We start from the raw sequence: 23077 nt of genomic DNA on the forward strand, positions 1-23077 counted from the left end.
AAAATCAAGGGAAAGATTTAGAGGGCCAAGCTTGAATAAACACAGCACTTACTGAGATCTTGTTATGTTCCAGAATCTGGAATCTTGGGACACTGGAGTAAAGGAGGCAGTCATTCTCCATCCTAATGTGGAGGACAGACACAATAATTGATAGCACTACACTGTTTTAGGTACAATAACAGAGGAACATGTAGGGCATCATGAAAGACCAGATGAGGAGTTCTGATTCCAAGTGGCAGTAAAATCTTATCAAGTGGTAAGATATTTTACACTGGATGGTGGTAAAATCTTATCAAGTGGTAAGATACTTTACACTGGAGCCCAACTTGCACAAAAGAATAAAATCAAGAAGCAGGATGGATTCTGAAGGGAATCACTTGCCTGCATAATCAGTTAGGAAAGGAAAGAAAGTGGATTTAGGGAAGTGGGAGTGGTCAGAGTAAGGAGGTCTTGTTTGCTGTGTTAGGGAGTTCAAGGTATAACCTATAAGCAGTATGATAGAAATCATAGCAAAACTGACATGGGCAGATTTTCTCTCTAGATAGAACACTCTGACCTAATTTCAGAATCAAGAAGACTAGTTAAATGACCATCTGTGCAGTGGCCTACACAGCAGTGTTGAGGACTGAACTCACCTCAGCAGTGGTGAGGGCAGAAAAAGCTGAGATGAAGACAAGAAGAATGTTTATAAGATAGAACTGAAAGATCATGGTATTTGACTAGATGCAGGAGAAGAAAGGTGTTAAGGAGTCCTGGGTCTCTAACCTGAGAGACTGAATAGAGAGTGGTCTGAACAACTAAACCAGGGAATGTAGCAAGATGAGACCTTTTCAAGGGAGAAGATCATGATTTGACTTTGGGACATGTTGAGTTAATGGTAATAGTGGGATAATCATGTGGACATGTGTATTAGCTTCCTAGGGCTGCTCTAACAAAGTGCCACCAACTAAGTTTCTCAAAGTAATTTATTGTCTTACAGCTCTAGAAGTCCAAAATCAAGGTGCTGGCAGGGCTGGTTCCTTTTAAAGGCTATAAGGAAGAATGTGTTCTGTGCCTTTTTTATTCTTTTAGCTTCTAGTAGTCTCAGGCATTTTTTGGCTTGTAGATGACCTTCTCCCTGAGTCCTCACGTCATCTCTTCTTGGTACACATCTGTCTTTGTGTCCAAATGTTCTGTTTTTATAAGGACATCAGTCATATTGCATCAGGGCCTACTCTAATGACATCATCTTAACTTGACCATCTGCAAAGGCCCTATTTTCAAATACAGTCACATTCACAGATACTGAGTATTATGACTTCAACATCTTTTGGGGGAACATAATTCAAGTCATAACAGCAAGCTCAACAAGGGGCCAGATCATTAATCTGAAACTTATAGAAACTATGAGAGTGAAATGGAGAAGAAGATAAAGGAGAAAAATGCAGATGTTCAGTACTGAAGACCTGAGTTTAGACCAAATGGCTCAAGAAGAGCCTGTTGATGGGAAATCACAAGCCAAGACAGAATGCCAACATCTAAGGAGGGCCAAAAAAAACAAATGCCCACACATAACAGAATAACAGGAGAGTAGAACTCTCACTGAAAACTCAAGGGCATGGCCTTTTAAGAAAGACTGCTGATGAGCAGTAACAAGTGTAGTGAAGAAGCTCAAGCAGATGAGGTCAGAAAAGGAACTTAGTCACCTTGTGATTGGAATTCTTAGTAGCTTTTTCAGGGTACATTTAGCAGAGAGATGAGTGTACAGGTCAGTTTGCAGTTGGTGAGTGAGGGTAGAGAAAGTAAGAGAACTATTTTCACAAAATTTGATAAAGGGAGATAGGCATATAGCAGAGAGGGATATTTCATTAGTTGGTATTTCACCATCAGAATGTAGAATCCTGAAGGTAGGAGGGCACTTAAGGGTCAGCCATCAAGGTCTGAGTCAACATCGTGAGAAAGTTCTCCTCTCGAAGTGTGGGTCTCACCTCATTGTTGTTCTAACAAAGGGCAAAGGACTGTTCCTCTTTTGCTCTTCGTATGTGCTCACCTTCATCACATTTCAAATTCTGCATTTTGAGTTGTTTGTCCAGAAGTGACCAGTTTCTTCTATTAAAGATCCAGTTACCTGGCCTCCCTGCTTGAGCACACATATGACCAGAGATGCACCAACTTAGGATGGATTTCTGCTTGGTATTCTTTTCTGTATTCTTGCTTTTATCCATACACTCCAATCTCCCTTGTGACCTCATGTTAAAAAATTCATTACTAAGCATATATACAGCCTCTAGTACTATGTCTTTCGTTTTTAGTGTGAATTTTTAAATAGGTATAATTCACATGATACTGAGAGTGAACTGTTTAAAGGTAAAATCAGTGAGCTCTTTTATTAAGATAGGAAATTTTTAGGTGATATTCAAAGACAATGACATGAATTGTGAAACCTTTGTTTCCCCAGGCAACATCAACCTTGGACAGGGATGGGGTAATGATTCACATTTATAGGGGGAAAAATTGTCTTTGTGTGACTTCAGTCACAGTTTGCGTCTATCAAATCTTCAGTCTCCAATGAAGCTCAAATATTTCTGGGAATCCTAACGAAGGACTTGTTTTTATGAGTTTTGTGCTGCCGTTGCAATGTCAAGATTGTGTGTCAAGTCAACATGAAGTTTCAAACCACTACCAATATGTTCACGTGACTTACTCTTTTCCATTATTTGGATATCCCATTACACAGGCACAGTGGATGATTTAAGTATTCCAGGAAGCTGTTTCTATACCAAGGTAGCTAGCAATAATGTGACTATGCCCATTATCAACCCAAGCCACATAAATGTATCCCAAATTTTAGTCCAGCAAAATACATTCCCACTGCAGCCTTCCCTTCACCATATCAAAAAATGCCAAGAGCAATTTCATTAACGTAGTAACAATAGGATGGAGATAGTAATTTTAAACAATTGTGGTTAAAATAGCTTACTTCTAGAAATTTTCAAAAATATGAGACTATATGAACATGTTACTAGTGCCCTCTTCCCCGCCAGGACTTTAGAAATGGTCCATGCAAATGAAAGATCTTTAACCTTGTCAATGAGCTGAAACTCGTGATGTTTCAAGGCTGAGCCATGCTTTTTTGAGCCCTCAGTGTCACTACTTAATAAATATCTGGTGAACTAAATTGAAGTACTGGCATCTTCCAAATGTCTCACTCCAATTCACTGCATGAGTTTCCAAGCAGAACTGCTTTGTCTACAATGTCTTGGAGAGGTTTTTGGTAAAGCCAATCCTTCAGTTCTTACCCACCAGCCACTCTCTTCCGTGAGATTCTAGAGTCTGAATGTACACTCACTTTTACTCTTCCATTAATTGCGTCTCTTTTCTATTTACCGAACCATTGTTACCAGATCGCTAATTCTGACATTGTGTGCCTGACTCCATTATTGCTTTGGATAAGTTTCTTAGGGATTTTCCTCATTCCCAGGGACTCTCTAGTCACTAATGAAGAAGTTCCTAGTGACTCCAACTCTACTAGACTTCTCTATACGCCAGGCATGTATAGATGTTATTGAATATTAGCAATGAAAACAGCTTAGGTTCAGTCATTAACTATATGTTGAGCATATGTGCAGAAGTGCAGAAATAAAACAATCTAGAGGTTCTTTTCCATCAAAAATTAAAAATAGTTGCATTCAGTCATTATAGCAAACACTCAATATTCCACCCATATCCCGTAAGTTCTCTTTACCATTTTGCTGCATACCAGCTCCTGATGAGTTTTCATTCCCAACACCTGGAACCTGTTTTTTCTGTTAGAGGGCTCCCTCAGGCTGCAGGAGCCAGTTTTGCCTGCCAACCTGGACGTGCCTGGGAATTTGTGCCTGCCTGGGAATAGTTCTTAGTCAAAGCATCACTACACAGATATAAATGCTCCATCTCCCTTTGCTTCTGCTTGGCAAGCAAGGTCCACACTATCTCCCAAATCCCCTAAGAATTGAACTGGACCCTACTTTACATCCTTTCCAGATCTACTTATGCTCTCCTTAGTCAAGTTTTCCTGGAAAGATATCCTAATAAATCATTTTTACAGGAATCCTCATCTCAGGGTCTGCTTCTAAAGAATCTGACCTAAACCAGTTGTTTCCACAAGAAGACCTAGGATGCAGATTCTTATAATAACTTCCAGAGTTGTATCACTGACAAGCCAGGTGGCCCAGGGACCCCCTTGATGTTTGTAAAAGCATTGGTGATAATCTGGGCCTGCTGTAGCATTACAATTGCTGATTCTGTCCTGTTGTACATTGGAATGAAAGATGGGATACAGGTGTAAGGGAAGGTACTGGCTTGGTCAATACCTCTAGTGTTTGAGAAATGTGTGGAAATGGCAATTAGAACAACTTTGAAGTTGGCTGTTTGATGGTGGTCATGATCACCGATGTACTTAAGATGGCCAGTTACATCAGAGTATGGTGTGAAAGTCAGAAAATCTCCCTGGCAGCATTTAAAGATATCCTGATCTCCAATAGCAGAGGGAGCAATGTTCCAATAGCAATGTTCTTAAGATGGGACTCAGGATTCGATTGTCAGAGTAGCAGAAAACGCAAAGACAAACACTCGACTTTACGCTAAAGTCAAGTCCTGGGAAGTCTCATGCTAAAGTCAAGGCCTGAAATTTACCCTGAAATTTATTGGTATCTTTATCCCAGTACCCCATGCTGGGGGATGGCAACATCCCTTTTCCTGAAGATCCCCATGCAGAAAACACAGCTGATACAAATACCTTGCAAGACAATACTTGCTTAGTCAAATTCTATCCTCACGTTCTCTAATACCTTAACAAATAGTAAACCTGAATACTTGACAAATAGCTAGGTCAGGTCTTAGGATGATCCAAATAGTGTAGTACTGGCCCTGCTAAAGTGGAAGGGACAAGAAGGGCATGCCTAGAATATGAGACCAGGGTACTGGGGGCAGAAGGTAAGTCCAGAAAAGGAGATCTTGTTAATATGAGGGCACAGTGCTGTGACTCAGGATTTAATATCATTGAAGCTTGCATGAAAATGCTCAAAAACAGTTCACTCCTGCTGAATTAGTAATTCAGATACAATACCACATCCCAGGTGGAATAGCAGACAGTAATGCCATTTGTAAAGACGTAGAAGATGCTAGAGTAATGATCTCTGTTGTATTCCCATTCAACTCACCAATGTAGCCCCAGAATAAATAGATTGTGGCAGATGGTGGAGGACCACCACAGATGGGATCCAGTGGTAGTCTTAATTGTATATGGTGTGCCAGATGGAATGCATCAACAGAGGCTCTGTTACTTCCTATACAGGTATTGATATGGCGAGTGTGTTCTTTGGAAGTGCCATTGGAAAGGAGGATTATAAGTAGTTTGCATTAACCTGGGATAGACAATAGTATTTCTTTCACAGTTTTGTCAAGGAATATGTTAACTCGCCAGCTTCTTTGACAACATAATCTGAAAGGATCTTGATTATCTGCAACATCACATTGTTTCACTATAAGCATGCAATTACGTTAACTAGAGCTGAATAGCAAGAAGGAACAAGGACTCTGGATGCCCTGTAAAAATATATACACTCCCAAGGGAGGGGAGAGAAAACCTACAAAGTGTCAGGAACTAGTCATGTAAGTGAAGTTTTCAGGGATCCAGTAATCTTGAATATGCCAGAGTATCATCTCCAAGGTAAAGGACAAGTTATATCTTGAAACTGCTACCACTAAGAAAGAATCACGAAACTTGGCAAAACAACAAAAAAAAGGTGTAAACCTCGTCAAGTTTTAGAGGGAATATATATCACACATCTAATAAGACAGTACGCTAACGCTTACTTGCCCCAGCCTGAAAGTCCATCCTTAAAACACTCTTCCCTGTCCTTACAACCAGGGGACTGGGTCTGGATGGCAGACTCCTCCGCCCCTCTCCAACCTAAGTGGTTGGGCCCTCACCAGGTTTTCCAAGCTCCTCCCACAGAGGTAAAGCTAACATCCTTTCCACACTGGACACACCATTCCCAACTAAAAAGAGCACCAGATCCACATTCAGGAATTTCCTCACCCCCAAAATATTCTTCCTCCCTCACAGGACCAACCTCACTGCACTTAACAAAAATTCCCGAAGTTGCCAATCCAGAAGGCCCTAGTCCATTACACCCTCCACCTCCAATTGTAAATCTTTTATCTCACATCTTGTTTCAGATACCTCCTGATAGTTCCTCCCCAGGTCCCTGAATAGTCAACTCCAATTTCTCACATTAATCCGGGGGCCTTCGGAATATTCACTCCTTTTCAAATCTCCTTTTTCTCCTTTTGCCTTCTTTGTCTGTGGGGTACTCTTAAGTCCCCACCCCCAACCTCTGGCAGTCAGGCCCCTGTCGTCAACCTCACACATTGCCTCTTAAATCAGTCACACACTCCTCTTTCTTCCAACTGTTAAATTTGTTAGTTCACAAAAATCCAGCAGTTCACTACCCTTTCTGTTAACCTAACTACATAACCCTGGTCCAAAATAAACCTGCATCTTACCCACTCAGCCAGACCATTCCTGAAACCTGTTTATACTCTTTCTCAGCTAAATACCTTTCCCTCCAAACTATCAAATCCACCCACATCATCACACACAGAGTTGTCACCGTCCCTCACCTCATAACCTCTAAACTAAACATGTTACAAGCCCGATTCCATAAAACACCTCTTACCAACCCCTCCCCTCTCTGCTGGCCCAGCTTTTCATGTATCCAACCCAAGGGTGCTCCCCGGAAAAAAATGCACACACAATTTCTGTATCTATATATTTCTGTCCCATCGGGGCCACAATGGCTATGAATTAACTAAAACCCATTTCTCTCTCTCTCTCCAAAACCAAACAGCCTTCACCTCCTCCCCCACCAACATTCCCTATCAGACCCTCACAGGGGCTTCCCTTGCTAATAGCTATTCAGCCGGGAGAAACAAAATGTTGGAACAAAATGTTTGTCCAGGATTCAACCCCCATCTACTTGTAGCTCGCTACATTCACCTACAACTTTTGCCTCTCAACCCCCGGTCTTTTCTTTCCGTATGGCACAAACTCTTAGCTTTGCTTGCCAGCAATTTGGTCAAGAACGTACACCCTGGTTACAATCTCCAAACATTAGCATTTTGCCAAACAACCAGACCATCCAGGTTCCTTTGGTAGCTTCCGTCTCATCTTCCTCCACACTCACTAAGTGGACTCTACATCTCATTCCTCTGGTAACAGGATTAAGCATCTCTGATGCACTTGGCACTGGAATAGCAAGTATATCAACCTCAACTTCCCTATATTTAAAAAAAAAACAAACCTCTATAGTACCTTAGAGGACATGCATACTTCCATTACAAGCCTCCAAAGGCAGATAAACTCTCTTGTGGGAGTCATTCTCCAAAGCCAAAGGGTCCTAGACCTGCTAACCACTGAAAAGGTGGGCACATGTGTATATCTCCAAGAAGAATGCTTTTTAATGTTAATGAATCTGGCATTGTTCGCGACGAAGCCCATGGGCTCCACAACAGGGCTACAGAAATCCAACATCAAGCCACTAACTCTTGGTAGCACAGGTCATCCTTCCTAAAGTGTATGCCTTGGGTAACCCCTTTCTTAGGGCCCCTAATCTTCCTCCTCCAAATACGAACAATTGGTCCATGTGTACTCACCTCCATATCCTGCTTTATCTCCCGAAGGCTGAACTCCCTTGTCCAGGCAACCACCCAGACACCCACTGATGCCATCCTTCTCCTCCACCAAGTTTGGTATCAGTGCCTCCAGGAAAACAACTCCGAAGTCAGACACCCACTACTGCAAAACCCCAACCCTGATAACAGAGCCCCTATTCAGCAAGAAGCAGCCAGATAGTCAACAACACCCCTTTTCCTTTTACATTAAAGTAGAAGGCAAGAATGTTAGTCCACACTACAGCACTTTGTAAGCCTCCCCCACCGCCATTTCTCAGACCTTGGAAAGTGAAACATTCCACAGGGGTTTGGGCCATAAGAAACAGCCTGCCTCTTATATTCTGCTGGGAGAAAGTGCAGAAGTGCAAGGAACACTACATTCAGCCAGAACAAGGGCTAGAACGGCCTCATCCTGGGAACACGTAATCAACATTTTCCCAGGCAGCAGGCCATGCCCGCGCCAGATCCCTCCTGCCCTGACCTATAAATTGCCCCAGCCTTTAAGCAGCAGTGGGCCCTGGCATTAAGCTGGTCTCCCGCCTCTGTAAGTCTAATGCTGGACATAAAGCCTGCATTTGCTGTTAAGCCACTCTCTCTCTCTCTCTCTCTCTCTCTCTCTGTCTTTCTTTAACCCTTGCCTTCCCTTCAAAACCTGACACCCTGGAGCCAACCACTGATGGGTACGGGCATATAAATACTCTAACTTCTATACCTTTGGTTAGGACAAATCTGAGGTGCAGAATACACTGTTCCCACTGCTCTCTTGTAGCATTAGTCCAAAATTACCTTCCTCCAGACTTGGCTTGTTTTCGTACCCTTGTTTGGTCTCCTTTCTTTCCCTGCCCACTTCCCAACCTCCTTACTATTTTTGTTGTTGGTTTTTTTCCCTGAAAATATGATTATATCACTTTAACATTAATCTTCATCTCAGGATCTGTTTCTGGGGAAGGCAGCAGTTTATTTTGGCAATACTATTAGTATTATTTTCATGTTAACGTAGGCATGCTACAATAAAGCAAAAAAGTGTATTCATTGGGAACAAAGATAGCCAACAAAAGAGAAATATGTGAGACTATAAAATCAAAGGAATTTTGAGAATAACCCTAATCCTAAATTTGAATTAGAAATATGAGGAAAATATTATAATTTCTTTAAAAAAGTACCCTTTTCAAGTTCTTCCACTGAAAACTTCGAAAAGCAGCGAAACCCAGGAACAATGAGCACTTAGTGTGCAGAGTGTGGTCTCTAAACGTTACTTCCTGCTGAAAGGACCCCGCACTTCCTGAGAAAGCCCAGATCTGAGAATAGAAAATATATAAGAGGAAGCTGGAAAGTTTTTTGTGTGTTGGAAAACAAGGAAGCTATTCAAGACCACAAGAGTCATATCATAATGACATGGAAACCAGCTTGAAGGGACTCCCACTGGCCAAAGAAGGAAGAACTGTAGCATCAAAAAGGAATAAGAACTGCAATAGATTGCAAAACATCAAATAAAATCCATGAGGTCATAATAGTACTTGGTCATTTTTGCTAAGACACTAAGTTATTCCAGAACTTTATCAAGTGACTATGGTAACTTTCCTACTAAATCTGTATTCCCAGCTTACCAAATGTTTGATAAAGTAAATTTCCTTTTTTATAAAAATATTCTAGCTCGTAAATGAAGGAGACATGATAGAATTAGAAAATCACCATTTCATAACTTCTAAGCAAATGATGGATCTAGGCAACATTTACTAACTGTAGTTAAAAGCCATAGGTGAAAGGTTGATGAAAACTTTGTTAATGAGTAAGTCAGGCTAAGAATATCTGAAACTACTGATTAATCTTACCACCCCTAAAAGTGAGACAACCTGCTATTATGTGCCTCCCAACAGGGTGCGATAGTACCCTGTATCATCCCATATCCCAGTGAAGTGTTTTTGTGCTGAATCTAACCAAGCCTCTGTATATACCTCACAGTTTGTGGAATGTAAGGAAATACAAAAATACATCAAATGATCCTAAAAGGGAACTATTAGCCAAACCAATTATGAGAGACATTCTGCAAGGGATCCTGTTTTATTGTTGTTGTTTTTAAGTAATGGCAAATGTAAACCGGGAGAGGGGATTCTTATAAAATAAGAGACATAAGAGCCTTAACAATTAAGCACCATTATGTGGATCCTATTCAAATCCTTTCTTAAATCAAGCAAATATAAAGGACACAACTTTGAAGTAATTGGGAAAATTGTCATAATGGTTGGATATTAGGTGATGTTAAGGGATTATTGTTTATTTACTAGATGTGCTGATAGCATGTTAGTTATATTTTTTAAAGTTCTAATGAATTAGATAGCCATGCTGAATATTTTACAGAAGAAATGACATAATGCCTGAGATTTGCTTTAAAATGCTACAAAAAACAACCATTGAATGTTGCTGATAACATTCAAATGACTAAATGAAAACTCAAATGGCCAAATATTGATAATTATTGAAGTGGGTGAATATGTACACAGTTATCTTAAACTCATCTACTTTTTTGTATGCTTAAACATTTCCATAATAAGGTGATAAATTTTAAAACTTAATACATAAAACACAGAATCCAAAAGAAACAATTTCAAAGAATCTCACAGATCAGCAGAAAGCTTTGGGGCCAGCAAACAGAAAGATGGTTCTCCTTCAGGGAATCAGTACCAGAACTGCCATATTGATGGCAGATGGGAGTGTTATTATTTAACACATGGACATTGAACAACTGCTGACCTAGGGGTTTCAATCACTAAAAGGGCTCCTCTTTCAGAAAACGCCAGAAATTGCCAAGCATGAAACAGAACAGACAGTACAAAAATTCTGCAACATAGAGAAGAGGACCAGCAGAATCTGGACTTCTGAAAAAGAAAAAATCCAACTCAATAACAACATCAAAGTCTCCTGGGAAAAGGGGTTAAAGATTTACAACATTTCTTTAGAGGAAAAAAATAACTGGTTCAATTTACAGAGCATCCGCTATGTGCCAAACATTTAATGAGCACTTTAAAAACATGATTAAAAAAATTAAAAATATTTGTTAAGCATGAAATAAATTATCTATAATGCAAAATCCCTGATTTTAGTGCTTGGATATGTTTAAGTCATTAGTAGATTACCTTCGAAGAGTTCTACATTAAAAGTATTAGGGGACAGGCATGGTGGCTCACACCTGTCATTCCAACACTCGGGAGGCCAAGGCACGAGGATTGCTTGAGGCAAGAAGTTTGAAATCAGTCTGGGCAACACAGCAAGACCTTGTCTCTACCAATTAGCTGGGTACAGTGTTGCATACCTGTAATCCCAGCTACTCGGGGCTGAAGTGGAAGGATCCCTTGAGCTCAGGAGTTCAAGTCTGCACTGAGCTATAATTGCACCATAGCACTCCAGCCTGGGTGACAGAGTGAGATCCTGTCTCTCTATTTTTTTTTTTTTTTAATGTTTCTGGATATTACTATAACCAAGTGGCTGAACCAGAACCTACAGTAATTGCAGGAAGAGCCATGAGAGAAGCCACACCTTCCAGAGGACATGCCTCAATAAAATGTACCTCTTTCTGAGTATGCCGAATGTCAGACAGATGGACCGTTTAGAGAAGAGTGTGGAGGAGACAGGGTGAGGGAAGGAGGGGAAGGAAGGAAGGAAGGAGGGAGAAGGAAGAAGGGAAAGAGAAGGAAGAAAGAAAAAAGGGAGAAAAGGAAGAAGAAAGGAAGGGAATTAAGAGTAAAAATTTAATAGGGCATTTATGGGGCATTTAGAAAGCCACAACATTCCTGTGAGAACAGCATTGAATACCCAGAGCCATCTTTAATAGAGAAATCTTGAGAGCACTTATGACAGCCAAGCTTTATCTCCTGGGCAGGGAGAGAGACTAAGGGTGTCTGCTTATTATGCCATGAACTTACTGGCAGATTCCCAGATTTCTGGTCCACTGGATGATTTTGACCCACACCCCTTCCAACCTTCCATGAAGCTTTAAGGAAAAGGTAAAAGTAAAGTTAAAAATTAAGCTTTTAACTTTGACACAGCGATGTCAAAAGATTTTGTGAATGATTTATGGGGCTAAACTTGGTAATCCCAGAAAGTCAATATTGTGTAAAGTTGAGAGAAAAGTCTTCACAGAGGAAGAAGAAATCACTTTTTGTTCCGAATCAGGTTAGTCTCACTCTTATAAGGGGCTCATTAAATGAAATGAACAATCAGTTGATTCCCCAGAGGGCCATAAGGGGGCATTCCCTGGCAAAGATATTATTGAAAGTACTTAGCAATAGGGGAAAATTTGGGGAGGGGTGGAATATGCCCTATCTTCTGAGGCTTTTCACAAGAGAAAAAAGAACATATTTTTAGCAATCAGTGTGAGGTTCACAGGGACACAAGAAAACAGAAGTGTGTGTTGTACAGTGTATGATGCTTGTATAGCTGTGGTGTGCTGTGTCTGTAATGTGTGTGGCACACTGTGTGTGCCTGGTGCCTATGTGCCTATGGTTTGTGTGTGCATGTGGTTATGTGTGTGGTGTTTTTAGTTTGTACTTCCATTTTGCGGATGCAGTATTGTAACGTGTTTATAAGTTTGGTTTGCTATGTGTCTGGAGTGTATGTGTGCAGAACATAAGGGGAGTTTGTACCATGTGTTTATGTTGTATGTATGTATGTGATGCATACGTATGGGTGGTTTGTGTGTGCGCTTGGTGTGTATGTATATATGTATTGAAATAAACAGCAGGCCCAGAAGAGGTTCCAGTGTGTGATAATGATGGTTGGCAAATTGTTTATTCAAAAATACTTTGCAAATCCAATCTCAGGACTTAGGTATCTTTGGGGCACTAGGTATCATATAATCTGATATGGTAAAATCCTGAGGTCTAAGCTGCCCAGCACATATTGGTGCTGAATTCTGATGGTAAGGGGTTGCCTGATAGGAGACCGCTCCACTCTGATTCATCCACAGTACTTCCTGCCATAAAACTTTGCAGCAGTGGCTGCTCTATCCACGGAAATTGAAGATATGGACAGTGGAAGTATTACGAATGATTAGCCTCTGCTTGAGTTGATGGTATCAGTAAGCAGATAGTATCTTTCAGCTCTATTAAGATACAAGGGGAAAAAAGGAATTTGTTTTACCTTTTCTTACTCCTTTTCTGACATTCTTCCTTTCTTTTTGTACTGCCAAGTTTCTGACCTATAGCAATCTCCTTCTGCCTGAAAGGCTTCTTTTAATGTTCCTTGTAGAGCAGGTCTACTGGCAATGAATTCTTTCCATTTCTCACTTTGGAGGAATATTATCATGGATTTAGAATTCTGGATTGGCAGGGTTATTTGTTTGTTCTCTGCAGTTTTCAGGTCTTCCATATATTTTTAATCAACCAAAGCAATCACAAAAGTAAAATAAATATCAAGGGAAGCACATAATGGAGGTGAATGGGCACTGCTGTGATGGAGCAAGTTATCCTTGGAAGCAGTTTTAAATCAGAGAGGAGAACTGGGTAGTGTTTGGTCAGTTGCCTCTCTACATTATGCTGACATCAACGTGTTTTGTGCTCACAGTGGGTGGAGGCCAAACCCTTTAGCAAGAAGAGAAGCAACTTCAGTCGTGTATGCAAATGGATAACCAGTTGCCTCGCAAAAAAGGTAGCACTTTATTCTGTTCCATTAAATAGGCTTTCTGCTTCTTAAATATTACATCATAGATTCCATGTGGAGGAATATTTTTGTGAAATACATATGGGGTCTTAAAAATGTTCAGGAAAGAAGGTAGAAGAAACCAGTCCTACTATGGTTTCCCACCAGAAAAGCCCTAAATAAAAAGATTCTATATACTCTGGTGGCTCACACTTTATTTTCATTTTTGTACACTTGTCAGTTTATCATTTAGTGGAAAATATCAGAAAAATCTGGGCTATTTTGGTTCCATCTCCAAGAGAAGGAGAGATACATCTGTAAGAGGAAGTAAGGCAGGATGAATGTTCTTGAGTCCCTGCATTCGTGGACATCAACAGCTGAATGACAACAATAGAGGATTACTGCTATTGGCTAAGTGTTGTGTCAATGTCATAGGGGACAAAATCTCAGAAAAGGAGATGAACAATAGATTGTATAATTTTTCAACTTATGTAAAAGTTACTGTATATTAAATTTTATATTTCTTCTTGTATCAACTTTGATACTTAATTATTTTGATTGTTTAAGTTGTCCATTTAATTTGCATTCAAAGTTTATATATATATGTATATACTTTTTTTTCTAATATCATTCATTTCTGCCCTTATGCATTTAATTCCTTTTAGACTCTTTGGGTTTGTTCCTTTGTTCAGTTTCCAATTTTTTAAATTCTTTCTTTTTTGATAAATATATTAACAGATTCACATTTTGCTTTCTCCATGAGTTTGATATGCAGTATTCTTACTATTACTCAATCCCAAACACTTTAGAAATACCCCGGTGGTCTTCTTTTTAACTTAAAACTTGTTTAGATATAATTCATGGACTTTCTGGAGCAATGTGGAGGAGAGAAATGAGTAAAACTCAAAAGGGTACCCCTAAATGGCCAAGACAATGAGCCCTTCTCTGACGTGGTGACAGTGACTTCGCCTTTACCATGTTGAGACTTTTTTCTCTCCTGCAGGGGTGTTTACAAAGTTTCTGATGGCTTTCTAGATCCATTCACTTCCCTAAGATAATGAGTTTAGGCTGCAAATCAAAGGAAGGGTTGACTGATTATTAAATTTCTCAGGAGTATTCTTTTACCCCCTTCTATTCAGCTCTTAAGTTCATATGGCACAAATTATTTTGGCAGTCCACTGACAAGGTAAAGGGACAATGTGTTCATCCTCCATTGACCATGTAAGTCTTTGACATCTAAGTATTTTAGGAGAGGGTCTCCTAGTATATACTATCACATTGCTAGGACCTTTGTATTTGATTCTTGTTGTCCCCATATCATGGAAGGCCCAAAATTCCAAGATCAAAAGTCCACAGTGAAACATCTGACTTCAATGCTCAACTTATGTTTTGAGGCCCCCATCTTCACTAAGCCCTTGGCCTGAATATTTCATCTTTCCTCTTAGATCACCCATGCTTTTAATAAAATGTTTTATTTTAAGCATATTTTTATCTAATATTCTTATCTTTTAACAATGGAAGCTCAGGCTAGTCCAGAAAACTAGCCGACTATTTGTTGGGTACTAATGCTTTTATTCATTTAACAGTTTACCTAAAGAGTATTCCACAATTTTCGGCAGAGATTTTTCCTCAGCATTTTTATAGCTGCAAATGACTTTGGTACGGATGGATATATTATAATTTATTTAAATGGTCACTGATTTATAAACATCTAATTTGTTTACAGTCTTTTACTAGTTCAAATGATTCTATAAGAATGTTGCAAAATGATATAAAATTCAATTCGATAGGATGATATAAAATATTTATACATCTAATAAAATAGCTTCCAACATATAAAGCAAAATAGTCCTATGAAAATTATAAAGATACCAAATCCTAAATAAAATATTAACAGAACAAAACAAGTCTAAGAATTTATAAAACCATTAAAAAAGCAACCACCACACTAAGTCAGGTTTATCCTCAAAATGAAAGAGTAACTTAATGTTAGAAAACGTATACATGTCACTCCACACAAATTAATTGAAAGAGGAAAACTGTATGATTATCTCAATAGATATAAAAAAATCTATTTATTTATGATGTTAATATTTATTTGTAATAAAAAACTCTTAGTTAACTATGAATGTGCAGTAGACAGAACTCCAAGATGGCCCCCAAGCTCCCTGGCCCCTGTTGTATTCTTGGGTGGAAAAATGATCACAGAGGATACAGCCCAGAGCCCAGAGCCCAGAGCCCAGCCAAGAGCCACAAGAATTATCTCCAGGCCTCATAAAAATTCCAACATTGGCCTGGCTGAACTTCAGAACCTTTATGGATCGATGACTCCTTTTCGCTTCTATTTTCCCACCTTGGAACTGGAATGTCTATAGCTTTATCCCACGCCTGTTCCACCATTACGTGGTAAAAGTGTTAGGGGCATATAACTCTTCTCTTTAGTTTCACAAGCCCACAGAGAGAAATTGTGCCCAAGGATGGATTAATCATAGGTGCCTCTTCCACACCTGATTTAGATGATGAGAATTTGGACTGTGCTATGAGATTTTGATGAGGTTTTGAACTTGAGCTGATAAGGTAATAAAACGAAGACTTTGGGAAGCTTGAAATGGGTGAATATATTTTGCATGTGAAATGAACATGAGTCTTTAAGAGCCAGATGGTGGACTGCAGTAGGCAGAATTCTACATTTACTTTCAAGATTCCCAGTCCCTGGTGTATACACACTTTCTCCCAGTTATTTAAGCAAACATTAAGCTAGGTGCTGCTTCAAGGGGTTTTGCAGATGTCATTATGGTCCCAAATCAGTTAATCTTAAATAGGGAAATTATGCAGTTAGGAGAGATCTAATCACATGAGCCCTTTAAATCTGGTTGTACTGGTCAAAGACAGAGTAGTTAGATTCAAAGAACGAGAGAGATTCAACATAAAGTAGATTCCCATTGCTGATTTTGGAGATGGAGGGGGCCATACTGATTAATTTTGCTGTTTTTGAACTTCATAAAACTAGATTCCTGTAATATATACTGTCTGGTGTCTAGCTTCTTTAACTGAACGTGTTTTTGTTGAAATTCATCCAGATTTATCCAAATTGTTGTGTATAAGTAGTTCCTTCCTTTTATTTCTGAGTAATATGCATTGTATTAAAATACCATGATATGTCCATTCTTTCCAAACATTCTGCTATTTTGAATAAAGCTGCTATAAACATTTCTGTACATGTTGTTTTGTAGACATATACCTATATTTCTCTTGGAAAAAAAAATGCCATTTGTTGAAAAAGACTTTACTTTCCTCCAATGAATTGCATTAGTACATTTATTTTTTAAAAGTTAACCATATATACGTATCTGTTTCCAGACTCCCTACTTTCTTCCATCAATGAACTTGTTTGGCTGTACACCTACTGATTACTCTAGCTTATATCAATAAGTAATTACATTTTTTTAAATGCCATTTTTCTCCACATTGGGCATATATGAGTGTTTCAACCAGTGTATTTTTAAAATGTTGGAAAAGGAATAGTTTTCTTGACAGAAAATGTCTTTGTTGTTATGAAGGGGACTTATATCCAAGAGTAACACAGGGTGTTTATAAAAGGTCTTTTAAAAAATAGACATGAGCCAAAGAACTTTAAAGATTGGCTTAATTTTCTTGGAATTTCTAGTTGGCGTTATAATTTAAGGAGAATATGGTACTATTATATCAGTCTCACATCTTCCTATTATATAATAATTATCAAAGGTCATTAAGTACAATAAAATTTTAAATTAATATCTAGGGGTCCAAATTTCTGAATGTCCCTCATATACTTAAAGTATGCTTTTATCTCAGCTGTGTCAACAATTGAGACTTTCTGTTTTACTTTGTAGTTCCAGGTTTCTGTTCCTTTCGCTATGGATTGTCTTTCCTTGTGCACTGTTGTAATGTTATAACAACAGCACAGCGCACATGCCTGAACCTCACAATGGTAGTCATGGTGAATAGCACAGATCCACATGGTTTGCCCAACACCTCCACAAAGAAGCTCCTGGATAATATAAAGGTATATCAATAATTTTCTCCACAGTCAAATGTTTAAAAGCCTGTCTTGCTAACTAATTTGTGTAGAGATGGAATTGTATTGATATGATAATATAATTGAAAAAGAAGCTCAAGTCTTCATCTACCTTGCCAGGAGTGACCTAAATAAAATGCTCCATGATTAAAGTATGCCTCAATACTTCTGAAGGGCTCGTTGTGTAAATCCTTCTATGTGAGGGAGAATAAAACCCTAGAGTTAGGGTTTCTTTACAATCTAGAAATTTGGACAAGAGAAAAAAAAAAGGAAAGCATTTTAAACCAGAAGTGGAAGGTGAAGACACATTACGTTTTTTAAGTTTTTGACATGCAGGATATTTAAATGTTTCATTAATTTCATTTCTGGAAGATAATCAGTTGTTATCTGCCAGAAGATGTAGATGCAGGAAAAAATAAAAACAAGATAGGTAATGTCAGTAAAAAGATGGAAACTATAAAAAGAGTTAAGAAAGAAAAACTAGAAATCAAGGAAACTATATCAAAGAATGCTTTTGAGGGGCTCGTCAGTAGACTCCACACCACTGAGGACAGAATTAGTGAACATGAACATAGATCAATAGAAACTTCTGAAGTTGAAATGCAAAGAGAAAGAGAATGAAAAAAAAATTAGCAGGTCATTCCCAAATTGTAGACAGTATCAAATGGTGTAACATGTATATGACCAGAATGCTAGAGAGAATAGGAAACAAGAAATATTTTTTTTTACAAATGGCTGAGAACTTTCCATAATTAACGACAGACATCAAACCACAGATCCAAGAAGCTCAGAGAACACCTAACAAGATAAATAGCAAAAAGAAAAACAAAGAAAAGCCACCTAGGCATACCATATTTGAATTTCAGAAGACCAAGACAAAAAGAACATTTCAATAAAACCAGAGGAAGAAAATACCTACAGAGGAACAAGTATAAGAATTACAGCAGACTTCTCATCAGAAACCATGCAAACAAGGAGAGAAAAGTGAACTTTTTAATGTGTTGAAAGAAAGAAAACCCCTGCCAACCTAGAATTCTGTATTCAATAAAATTATTGACAAAATTGAAAGACTATAAAATTTCAAGCTGTAGCTGTAACTTGAAAAAGCCTTTATTGTCTTTCAATTTTTGTCCTTCAATTTTCCCTCCATATATATGAATTTACTGTCAGCAGGCTTATCATAAAAGAAATGTTAAAAGATGGTAGATTTTAATCCAACTATATTGATAATCACTTTAAATGTGAATGTTCTAAACACACCAGTTAAAAGACAGAAATTGTTAGAATTGATAACAAATAAAGATCCTCAAATATTCTATCTACAAGCAATCCTGTTAAAATATAAAGACTCAGATAGGTTAGAAGTAAAGGGATGAAGAAAGATGTAAACTATGCAACCATGAGAACACAAATAAAAAGAAAACTATATTAATAAAAAGTAGCTATATTAATTTTAGACAAAGCAGAGTTTATAGCAATGAAGATAACAGAGATAAAGAGGGCATTACCCAATGATAAAAAGAGTGAATTCTCCAAAAACAAATGATTCTAAACATGATCCCTAACAACAAATGATCCCTAACAACAGAACAGCAAAATATAGGAGGCAAAAACTGAGAACTCAAAGGAAGAATAGAAAAATACATACTTGGTAACTGTTTTCTATTCGTTAAATCTGTTCTTTGCTAATTTTTTTTTTGTTCACATTTTGCCTTCTCTGGGTTTAACTGAGCATTTTATATGATTGAATTTTATCTCCCCTCTTGATATATCATTTATACTTGAAAAAAAACTGTTTTAATAGCTTCCATAGGTTTTATAATATACATTTGTAACAATATAAATCTACACCCAAATAACACTACACTATTTCACGTATCATGAAGGCATCTTGTAACAGAATATTTCCAATTCCTCTCTCCCATCTCCGTGACTACTGTTATTCATTTTATGTATCTATATGTTATAAACACTCAAAACATTCCTTCAACAAAAGTTATCTTTTAGATCAATTCAAAATAAAATATTTTCCACTTTCATTTATTCTTTTCTAATGGTCTTACTTCTTAAATGTAAATCCACATTTTTTAGCTATATCACTTTTCTTCTGCCTGAAGAATTTCTTTTAACATTTTTGTGTGTTGTGCTTTTGTTGTTGCATATAAGAAATCTTCACATAACCCAAGATCAAAAAATTTTCTATGTTTTAGAAGTTTTATAATTTTTCATTTTACAGTTAAATCTGTGATTTATTTTGAATTACTTTTTGTATATGTTGCATTAAAGATTTTTTTTTTTACATGTGGATATACAATTTTTTTCCAGCCCAATTTGTTGAGAAATCTTTTCTTTCTCCATTGAATTACCTCTGAATGTTCATTGAAAATTAGTAGTTGGAGGTGTAACACTACGTACTGGAATTTTAAGACTTACACAGTTATAGTAATAAAGACAGCATAGAATTAGTGTAAAGACAGAAAATAAATCAATGAAATATAACAGAGAGACTGACACACATGTGAACAACGGATTTTTTAAGATATGCAAAAGAACAAACATAAAACTGGACTTCATCAGAATTTAAAATACTGTTAAGATAATGAAAAAACAAGCCAGTGACAGGGGCACATGTTTGCAAATCATATCTTATAAAGAACTTCTATCAACACCCAATTAAAAAACACAACCCAATACAAAAAATGGGAAAAAGATGTGAACAGCTATCTCACCAATGGGGATACACAGAGGAAAAATACTCACATGAAAAGATGCTCTATATCGTTTGACATTGGAGACAAACATCAACTACAAAGATAAATTACTGCACACTGATTCAAATGGTTAAAATTGTAATGATTGCAAATACAAAATGTGTGCAGGAATGTGGAGGAACTAGAACTCTCCTACAGTCCTGATGGGAATGAAATGTGGTGCAACCACTTTGGAATACATTTTGCCATTTCATAAAAAAATTAAGCATACACCTACCATATGAGACAGTCATTCCACTGTTAGTTATTTACTGAAGAGAAATAAAAACATATGTCCAATCAGAGACTTATACATAAATGTTCTATAAACATTTTTGTCTAGCTTTATTTCGATAGCCAAAAAACTGGATAACCTAAATGTCCATTAGTAGGTGAATTAATGAACAAACTATGGCACATCCATAAAATATAGTACTACTTAGCAGTATAAATAGAATGAACTACTGACATAAAGAACAACACAGATAAAACTTAAGATAATTATGCCAAGTGAAATTAGCTAGACAATAAAAAAGAGTACATATGACAGGACTCTCTTAATATAAAACTTCTAGGTGGTGATAGCTTCACAAGTATATATATAGATACAGTTTATTATGTCAATTATCTATTTTATATAAAATCTATTTTATATAAAGTCTATTTTATATAAAATTGTTTTGAGTTGTATTCTTAAATATTTATGGTATTCCAGTGCTTTGGTTTAAATACTGAGAACCTCATATTCTAGAGAAATGGCTACTCATGGGAGTTGTATTTTGGAGCCTTCACTATGGCTTTAAAAGAGGAAGGAGCTCTTGAGCTATGGAGCTTGAAAGATTTCTCTAGCACATGCATCAGCCTGCCACCCCATGAAACCTTTTGCCCTCCCATGAAATCTCCTGTCACAATTCAGTTTACTGCTACATAAGGTACTACATTTAAAAATGAAGAAATAGAATATATAATTATTCTAAATAGAAAAACACACCAGAAAATTATTCCACAAAGCAGATCTAAGTTGTAGTCTAACATTACAAAATAACCTAAAAATTAGTAAAACAAGAACTCAAAGTAGACATGGCCAGACCACAAGAGGCTATGCTTGAAGAGCAGATGAATGAAAAAAGGAAATTGACAGGAAAGGATTATGAAAAAGTCAGAAAGAACGTTTTAGAAAAAAAGATGAAATAACAAGAAAAACAAGGAAGAACAGACACACACAGATATTTTACCACAGTAAGAAACACTGATTATAGAAAAGAAGATGAAAAAGAAGGTAGATGAGGAATATTCTGTAGTCAGTCTTCCCTCTTCCATCAAAGTCAAGGAGACTGTGTCATTATTCTTTTTAAAGTGTACCAACCTGACAGAAATTCTACCATAACTTTAAAGTATATATTCTTTTATTACTAATGGTATTACACATTTGTATATTTCTGTGACCTATGGTTATTGTTCATTTCCATTTTGTTCTCTTATAAATTATCTAGTGATACCCTTGATACATTTTCCTTACTTAGGTATTATACATCTCTTATTCATTTATATGACCCATACAAATGTGTATATATATTTATTTCTAAGATTTACATAGAGTCATTTATACATTTATATGTGGAGTACTTTGTTCAATGGCAACTAGTTAATGCATTGATTAGAAAAATATAAACTGAGGATTTATCTTTCTGGTGTGAGTAGTTTCAGTCTGAGCTCAAGGGATTTAAACCAATTCTGGTGAACTTTTTTTATTTTCTACATTCTGCTGTGGAGAGTGATGGCTTTAAGCCATAAGAAAAACTATCCAAGATTTTAAGTGATCTGTTCACATGCACAGGGAGAGTTGAACAAATGCATGCTGGCCCACCTGATATGGGTAAGGGTGAGTATTGACTTCCTTGGTGCTTCCTGTGATTAAAAACAAGAAAAACAAAACAAAACCTGAGTGAGCACTCTGCTTCATCTTCTGTATAGCTTTCTTCCCCTCAGTGGAAAAGATCTGGAACTTCCCTGGCACCCAGGCTACTATACAGATGTGTCTCACTCGTTATTATTTGGTATTCTCAGAGAGTCACTCCTACCAGATTTCTCCATGGAAGTCCTTTTCCATCCAAGAGAAATATACACTCTAGAGGCCACAGCTATAGGGTGACAGGGACTTGAAAAGGAGAGAAGAAAAGAGGAATGGAGGGATAAGATAATAGTGATGACAACAAACATATGGGTTCCTACCTATTTTATTTAATATTGAACCAAAAATAACACCCAGCACATTCACCGTTTATTCAGGAAACTCTTTGTTGCTTAATATGTTTCTCTTAATTATGCAACTAACAGAGAAAGTTTAGAAAATGCCACTATCTTAGACACTTCCAAATAAACTTTATCCTGTCCTCCCCTACTACCATTAAGATTTCTTCCTGCTCAGTGGGTCCAAAAACATGTGCAACCTCCTTTTTAATAGTCTCAACAATAAATTGAATATTAAGATTTTCTTTTATCATTCTTTAATAATGTAAAAAGAAACTATAGAAGGCCCTCTAACCTAGGAATGGACCAACAAATGCATTCTGGAAAAAATATGCCACATCAGAACCAAGTGAAAGAAGAGAAATGGCCTTTTTGTTTTCACTGTTCCATGCAGTTGTTTTTACAGCTCAGACATAACTCTTCATGGTTTTATCTTCTCTCTATCATGACTTTTCTCTCTGGGAGCAATATGTATGTGGGGAAAAGTGGTTTTGTGAATGAGCTTAAATTAATGGAGGAGTTAGAGAAAGTGAACAGGCAAGAGGAAATTCACAACTGCAGTATACTACGAAGTACAGGAAATTATTTAAATGTATGTATGCTGTGCAGGAGGAGTTTACATGCAGTTTAGCAACATTCAAGAAACAAGCATTAAATGTCTATGCTGTGAGAGGTACTGGAGGGAGGTACA

General features: G+C 37.4%; 1 protein-coding gene across 6 annotated transcripts in view; it reads left to right on the forward strand.

Moving 5' to 3' along the window:
• The first annotated feature begins 11744 nt into the window (after positions 1-11744).
• Positions 11745-23077, forward strand: part of LOC105482565 (solute carrier family 17 member 1) — a 62208-nt gene continuing 50875 nt past the window's right edge. For 5 of the 6 annotated variants that reach the window (XR_011623955.1, XM_071097492.1, XM_011742742.2 and 2 more), the window contains exons 1-2: positions 11745-11865; positions 17202-17374. Coding sequence is in view for 5 of the 6 variants with exons in the window: in XM_071097492.1 (XP_070953593.1) it covers positions 11760-11865; positions 17202-17374 (279 nt within the window). In the remaining variant the exon portion in view is untranslated. Of the gene's footprint in view, positions 11866-13254; positions 13339-17201; positions 17375-23077 lie in introns of all 6 variants that reach the window. The other variant, XM_011742743.2, reaches the window with a different exon arrangement.

Source organism: Macaca nemestrina, chromosome 5 (genome assembly GCF_043159975.1).
Source record: "Macaca nemestrina isolate mMacNem1 chromosome 5, mMacNem.hap1, whole genome shotgun sequence".
Lineage (NCBI taxonomy): Eukaryota > Metazoa > Chordata > Mammalia > Primates > Cercopithecidae > Macaca > Macaca nemestrina.